Genomic DNA, 8,125 nt, shown 5'->3' with positions numbered 1-8,125 from the left:
CGCATTTCTGTTCTTTTCTACTCTAGGAATAGAAATTTTGGACAGTTTATCAAACGCCTTCAAATACTCAGAAATTGTTTCCGGGCACAGAATAAAAAAAAATCATTTCTGTTCAGAAATAGCTCCCGGGCACAGAATGGTATTCATGCGCACCCTAAGTGTCATAACTTTTAAAAACCATTCACTTGAGTGCCACAACTGATCACTTGAATGCCATAACTTTTTAAAAATATTCACTTAAGTGCAGGAAATCCGACGTGAAAGTTTTCAAATATTTTTGGTACTCACGTGATCGATTGAAAAATTATGTAACACTTAAGTGATGAAAAAAAATTATTATCATCAAGTAAGCGTCATATATAAGTTATACTACTCTGAAACAAGTATCATGCACAAAAGTTATGGCACCTGAATTGTTTTCCTTGGCATTAATGCTGATGGCGTGACTTTTGCAATTCCACTTGTGCCCCCTTGCTAATGATATTCATCAGCCGCACCCCCGCTATAAATACGTTCGAACTGGCTCTCCTTCTTCTCCGTGTCTTGTTCTGCGTTGTTTGACCCATCCTGAGAAAACTCGAAAACCAAAGAAGAAGAAGAAGAAGAAGAGAGAGAGAGAGAGCAGATGTCTCCGAGAGTCAAATGCCTCGCCCTCTTGGCCCTCCTCGCCGCCTCCTTCGCCGCCGTCTCCTCCGCCGCGCGCCCCGACCCGGCGTCCCGCGGCGCCGCTTCGGCTTCGACATGGACGACGACGCGGCCTCACCCTCAGGTACCACCTCCCTCCTACTTTTTTAGCTCCTCGAAGTCTGTTCGGTTTTCTCGAGACCACGTCGATCCGTCGCGAGATGTCCGTTCGTTCGTTTCTGATCTTTTACCCTTTTCTTCTTGTCGTCTCCGCGCGCGTGTTCGAAGGTGGTCGGTGAAGACTGCGGCGGCGTCGGCGGCGGAGGAGGAGCAGAGGAGTGCTTGATGCGAAGAACCCTAGAGGCTCACCTCGATTACATCTACACCCAGAATCACCAGCCTTGAGAAGCCCATTTTCATTTATTTTTTTTTAACTTCTTTTTTTAAGTTTTCATTTCTCAATTTTTTTTCATTTTGTGATATTTTCTTTCCAAATTCATGTTTTTTTATGCGAATTAACGGAATCAAATCAATGGGAGGCTTGCTTGTTACTGGTGGTGTCATTTTCTTTTCATTTTATTTTAGGATTATATTGCATATTCATAGACATTAATTTAATTTTCGGGTACGAGAAAAGTAAGGCAATTATTAGAAAAGGTATAAGTAAAAAAAAGAATTTTATTGTTTACTTTTTTTTTTTCTTTTGCTGGTAACCGTTAAAGAAGACTACTTGTGAAGAACGCTTCCAAAGTTGCAAAAGGAAAATGGCCAAGACTCCTTTAATTCTAATTTTTTTTTTGGCAAAGTAAGATTTCATTCATTTACACCGAAATATAAAAGAAAAATAACGCAGTCCAATCCCAGACAACTTCAAAATAAAACAAACTCCAGATAATAAGATGAATCATCATAAAAATATTAGGAGTCAGCCGCTCAAAAAGTAAATCAATGACTTCTTCAAATTAAATTTGGCGGCCGATCACTGAATCCATCTTAAGTAGTAAGCACACACCGAGATTTCCATTTGTTGCTACGATTTTGCCCCGGCGTCCCCAACACCATGACTGTTCAGAGCAACAAGTTGAATGAGCACATATATGACACTTGTGAAAGCGAAACCTTCACAAAAGTCCTCCGATATCCTTTGAAACTGGACTTGTACACCAACAAAATTCAAGGAAAGCAAAACCCTGAAATCATACATGCAAAAATCCCAAAAATTTAGACTAGATTGGGATATAAATGAGCAATGAGCTCCAGTAATCAATCCATGATTATTGTACGATGTAAACCTTAAACAATATTCGACCAAAAAAAAAACCTTAAACAATAAATGAGCTCATTACAATATTCCAAAGCCATAGGTTCAACTATGACAAGAAATGTAACAAGTGATAGTGACATCAATGCCAAATCCAGTAAGAGAGAGCAAGCATGATCATTCGCTCTCGCGATTATGAAAATATAGTGTTTTGACTTTTTCACCACTTTCATGAACAAACCAAAGAGCTACAGACAAAAAGAAGCTTCGACTCTCTTATTGTTTTCGTGAACCTTCAACGTGAACCAGAGAGTTATGGAATACGAGAATTCTGACTCTCTCGCCGTTTTCATGGAGTTTCAACGTGAACCAAATTGTTACGGAGGAGTCGTGAATCTTTAACATGAACTAAAAGCTATTTTGTTTTGTTATTATGAATTTTATTTTTATATATAGAATTAATTAATTATTTATTATTTTAATTTATTAATTTAAGAAGTTTGTTATTTAAGAAAATTAACTTTTATATCTTGGACATAAAAAATCCTACCCACATTTATTTCACCCTTACATGGAATATTTGTATCATAGCTATATCACTCTTATGTCCAGTCTTATCCTAACTTGGATGGAAACTAAGCATAGGATAGAATAAATGTTTATCTTGTTTATCAAATGTAGCTTTAAGGATTTTCATATCTAGTTTTAGAAGTATTAACTTTTTCTTGAGAAAATAGTAGATGCTCGATTAGGCTCACAAAGCCTGTTGAATAAATTTTAATCATATTTACTAAACGTAGATTTAAGAATTTTGGTATCTATTTTTAGAACTATAACTTTCTCTTGAGAAAATAGTAGATGCTGGATTAGGCTCGCAAAGCCTGTTCAGCTTAGTATTGACAAGCATAGGGTCAACTCAATTAGATATATAAATAGCTTGAGGTCGAACTCAAAATCAGAAAAGTCAATCCCCATCAACTGTCGAGTCCAGTCCGTTTCATTTGCCAGTAGGGATACGCATGACAACTTGCCAAACAGTGTTTGATTCTGTTCTTTTGTTCCCAGAATCAGTTTGGGAACAGAAATGCGTTTGTTTAATTTTTTGATTCTGGGCACAATTTTGTCAAAAATTGTTCCCAGAATAAGTTTTCAAGAATAAAAAAAAGTAGCTTCTTGATTCTGGGAACAATTTTGAGAATCAATTTTTTTTCTTCTTCCTTTTCTTGATTTTTAATGTAGCTTCTAATGTCCGGTCCGAGAACCGCCCTCGCCGGATCTGACGAGAATAAAATATTTTAATAAAAAATATTTTACCGACCATGGCCGGCGACCAGGCCATGGCCAAAAAAAATATTATAAAATATTTTTTAATAAAAAATATTATTAATAAAAAAATATTTTACCTGCCATAGCCAGTGACCATGCCATGGCAAAAAAATAAAAAATATATATTTTTAATAAAAATATTTTAATAAAAATATTATTAATAAAAAAAATATTTTACCGGCCATGGCAAAAAAATATATATATATTTTTAATAAAAAAATATTTTACCAGCCATGGCCGGCGACAAGGCCATGGCCAAAAAAATTTAAAATATATATTTTTAATAAAAAAATTATTAATAAAAAAAATATTTTACCAGTCATGGCCGGCGACCAGGCCATGGCCAAAAAAAAGAAAAAATACTTTTAATAAAAATATTATTAATAAAAAAATATTTTACCGGTCATGGCCGGCGAGCAGGCCATGGCCAAGAAGGAGGAAAAGAAAAAAAGAAAAGAAAAAAAAAAGAAAGAAATATTAAAATATTTAAAAATATTATTAATAAAAAAAAATTTTGGCGTTACCAAACGCATTTCTGTTCTTTTTCTATTCCAGGGATGGAATTTTGGGCCGTTAACAAACGCCTTAAAATGCTCAGAATCAATTCCGGGCATAGAATAAAAAAGAATCATTTCTGAGCAGAATCTGTTCCCGGGCACAGAATCGTTGTCATGCGCAGCCCTAGGTTGACTCGAATAATCCCATTTACCTTCGTAAGTATCGGTACGGAAATCGTAGAAATAAAGTAAATAATCGTGAAAAAATGATAACAGAGTAACTCCGAAAATATAACATTTTTTTATGGAAACTCTACTAACAATGATAAGGATGGATATTAGTCGAAATAGTTTATGACAATCTTTCAAATGTCGACATTAACAAAAGTAGATGGAAAACAAGCCGAAGGAACTCTACCATCAAGCACGAAGGTACAAGGACTATAAACATTGATTACACAAGCTATTCAAATTTTCGGCTCAACTAATTTTTCAAAATATACGTAAGCTATCCCATTGACATGAAATTTGTAAATCAACTTATCTTTCGATCTACCCATTTATCTTCTATTTGTACTTCTGATTAGGTCTATCAGTTTTATTTTTCCCAAATGCCCTTATAGCAACAATATTTTCCTATGTTATCCTTAGATTAAAGAAAATAAAAGTTATGCAATCTTCCCAAATTTTTTTTGGGCAAAAACCACTAAGATGCTTTGGCGGGCCAATCATGCCAGCTCAACGTCATCGGCCCAACTTAGTTGCTGGAATCATTTACTATGGTTTGACCTCGACATTCAAATATTCTTCCTGATGTCAATGATGATGTTGACCAAATTCATCATGCGACGGTCCTCATGACTCATGAGTTTGAATATGTAGCAAATAGACATAATTACTGCCTATTACGCATGGTGCATAATCCAGAGCCGGTGCGCTCCGATTGCATACTCTATGCAAAATCCTCGACGACAGTCGTTAAGAGTACTCTTGGAGATACTGAAATCTAGATCGCAAATTCGATTCATATAGCAAAGTGCTAAACCATGACGTTAGACTATATCTCGAAGATTGGTTAAGCAAGGCCTATCGAAGATCCCAAAGAGAGTCTGTCGTGGTTCGTATTCCGGTTCGGCGGACCGGCCTTAGTATCTCCGAGGAAATACTCCAATCTCAAGAGAGATTTGGTGTGGTCCCTTGACTCCTAATCCATGTCTGGACCAGGATGAGTGGAGATGGGCCCAAAAGCCTTTGGAAGCGGTGGCTCAACTGGCCAATCCATTGACTCCACCAGCATCAAACTTGTATTCTCCAACCCTTTTTGGTGGGCCAAATGTGTCATTCTCCAAGTTGGAATAGCCCTTCATGATTACAAAGTTCCTAGAACCTTTTGGGGTTCGCCTTTATAAATTAGATTTCCTATCCTTCTTTCTTAGTATTGGATCTAATTAAAAAAAGTGTACCTTGAGCACTTATTAACAATCAAATGAGGAAATAGTACAATATGAAATGCACTTACAGTCCTTATGATATGCATAATCAATATTTTGAGAATCGAATATTTCTTTTTTTAACATAAATTTATAAATTATCCCAATGGCACTCGTGAAAAAGACCATTTAGCAAATGACATCACAATTGCCGCTATAATCGATACAACTTTGGCAATTCTCATGCTCTCGCGAAATTGTGAAGACACCTACTCTTAAAATTTGATTTAGTTCGTTTGTTTTGACTTCTGAAAAAGTCAAACTCAATTTTTTTTTATTTTCCAGTCAAAATTTAAAATATCATCTAAACTTTTACATAAATTATGGAAACATTGCAGGTGAATCTAAGTGCCAAACTTTGTATGTCGTGAAAATTTCAAATATCGAACATTAAAAAAAAAGTCAAACCACATGCTCCATAAGATTTCAAAAAAAAGTAAAAAAGGCTTCGTTATTTCGTAAAAATATTTTCCGGAAAAACATTTTTCTCATTTTCTGGCATTTGGTTAGCTTAGGGAAATGAGTCAACTGAAAACCTATGCTTAAATTCAGGAAAATAATTCCCTCTTTGAAAAATCAAAAATCATTTTTCAAAATATGACTAGGTATGAGCGCTTGGATTTAAAACTCAACACTTGGGCACAGAAACCCTAACGCTAGTTCTCGAGTCCCCGGCATCTAAGACCAAGTCTATGGCACCCAGGCCCAGATCCATCGAGGTTGAGGCCAAGCTCAAGACTCCAATGCCCCCAGCGCCCATGCTGGGGTCCATCGAGGCTGGCCTCGAAATCCCGATGCCCGTGCCTGATGCCCTAGCACCCAGGCTCCGGTCCACAAAAGCTGAGCGCAGGATCCCGGTACCTAAGCTCGGATCCCTACACCTGAGCCCGTGTCCAGAGAGACCCTACCTGGGTCCACAGAGACTAAGCCCCGGCCCAGGATCCCGGTGCCTGTGCTCAGGTCCATCGAGGTCGCACCCCGGACCAGGTGCCCGTGCCCGTGCCCCGATCCCCGACGCATGGGTCGGGATTCATTGAGTCCAGACTCAAGACTCTAGTCCCCATACCTAGTTCTTCGGCTGCCCATGCATAAGTTACCAGCGCCCAAATAATGTATGCTTATTTAGGAAAATCAAACAAGATTTTTCATATCAAACGACAGAAAATATTTTCAAATTCATTTTTAGATTCAGCCAAATACCAGAAAATATTATCATTTTCCTAGAAAATGACTTTCCGGAAAATATTTTCTAGAAATGTTATATTTTATGCGAAATAAACGGAGCCCAAAAAGTAAAAGTCTCTTCAAAACAGACCTTTCAATATGAAATCTGAAATGGGTTCTAAGGGGCGTCGCATGTCAAATTTTTTTATAGATCATTGTAACGAATTGTAAGGCGCTTAATGATAATTTATTAAGTTCAAGCCCCCTCTTTCTCTCTTTTTGTCCCCAAATTTGATTACAATTTATATTGAATAATTCATTATTTCATAATTTCATAATTCGTTATTTTTTTATTTCATAATTTATTTTTTAAAATTTTAAATTATGAATCGGAACCGGCGAGAACCGGAATCAGCAGAACCTAGAACCTAACCGGCCCGAACAGAACCGAATCCAGAATCCGCCCGAATCAAACAGACCGGAACCGGCCCGGAACCGGAACCGGACCGGAACCGGCCCGGAACCAGCCGGTTCCAGTTCAAACATGGCAACGAACCGGAACCGCCAGTTCCGAACCGTGGCCATGACTATACCTGGGTCCATAGAGACCAAGCCTCGACCCAGGATCCCGGTGCCTGTGCCCAGGTCCATCGAGGTCGCGCCCAGGACCAGGTTCCTTTGCCCGTGCCCCGATCCCTGACGCATGGGTCGGGGTTCATTGAGGCCAGACTCGAGACTCTAGTGCCCATACCTGGTTCTTTGGCTGCCCACGCACAAGTTATCAGCGCCCGAATAATGTATGTTTATTTAGGAAAATCAAGCGAGATTTTTCATACCAAACGACGGAAAATATTTTTCAGTTCATTTTTAGATTCAACCAAACACCAGAAGATATTATCATTTTCCTGAAAAATGACTTTTCGAAATTTTTTTTTCAGAAATGTTATATTTTATGCGAAACAAACGGAGCCCAAAAAGTAAAAGTCTCTTCAAAACAGACCTTTCAATATGAAATCTGAAATGGGTTCTAAGGGGCGTCGCATGCTAAAATTTTTAGAATACATGAGGCGCCTCCGCAATTTTACAAAAGTACAAGGGCCATCGGAGTAATTTACTCAAAAAATGCATCGGGCAGCCGAGGAATTTCTGTTCAGCTGTCTTTCGTTTGTTCTGGAATTCAACGGGCAGCGCAAGAATTTGGCTTGTAGGGCCCGAGTCAATTTGAAATCTGACTCTACTCACCTGTCATTCCTTTTATCTAACCAAAGAATTTGACATGTGAAAATCGATTTACACGTGCAAAAACTTTTGCGCAAAATTTTTGAAGAAAACAATTTACAAATATCATATTACAAATTTTAAATAATGAATTAATTATTTTATTCGATGGTTTAAACTTTTAGAAACCTGAAAGTAGTCCCACCGAATTTAATACGATGTCTTGATCTCGACCGATCCATCCCGGACATTGGGCTCATACTAGCCAAGAAGGGTCATTTGAGTTCCAACTGCGCGACTCGGGATGTCGCTTTCGCAGGAAAACTCCCATCAAGGCGCCTAGCGTAAGAGCATCTTAGTGCTCGGCCAAGGAACAACGAAGCCGCTTGGTGCGAATTTGTCACCACCAAGCTTCGGTCGGAAAGGCATGGTGAGGGAATTCCTTTCGTTGTCGAGAGTTAAGTTGTTGGCGACGGAATATGTCCATTCATATAAGAGAGCTGCGTATTTTCGATAAAACATGACTATTTACCTAAACCTTTACG

General features: G+C 38.1%; 1 protein-coding gene across 1 annotated transcript; it reads left to right on the top strand.

Annotated features, from left to right (window-relative positions):
• Positions 1 to 457: 457 nt before the first annotated feature.
• Positions 458 to 1,180, top strand: LOC115690884 (phytosulfokines 4-like). Its single transcript, XM_030617370.2, has 2 exons — positions 458 to 769; positions 913 to 1,180. Exons 1-2 carry the CDS (start codon positions 626 to 628, stop codon positions 1,027 to 1,029), a joined length of 261 nt encoding a protein of 86 aa, XP_030473230.2. The 5' UTR covers positions 458 to 625; the 3' UTR covers positions 1,030 to 1,180.
• The last annotated feature ends 6,945 nt before the right edge of the window (positions 1,181 to 8,125 follow it).

The sequence above is a fragment of the Syzygium oleosum genome, unplaced genomic scaffold (genome assembly GCF_021117445.2).
Source record: "Syzygium oleosum isolate NSW1041296 unplaced genomic scaffold, Sole_v2.1 Sole_v2.55, whole genome shotgun sequence".
NCBI lineage: Eukaryota > Viridiplantae > Streptophyta > Magnoliopsida > Myrtales > Myrtaceae > Syzygium > Syzygium oleosum.
The sequence above is the reverse complement of the archived record's forward strand: the minus strand, read 5'-3'. Positions and strand labels throughout refer to the sequence as shown.

Bases quoted from the DNA above. Each gene is read 5' to 3' on its own strand.
- LOC115690884 (XM_030617370.2), top strand. From the start codon at position 626: ATGTCTCCGAGAGTCAAATGCCTCGCCCTCTTGGCCCTCCTCGCCGCC. The intron at 770-912 runs GTACCACCTCCC...GCGTGTTCGAAG, and splicing joins CGACGCGGCCTCACCCTCAG to GTGGTCGGTGAAGACTGCGG.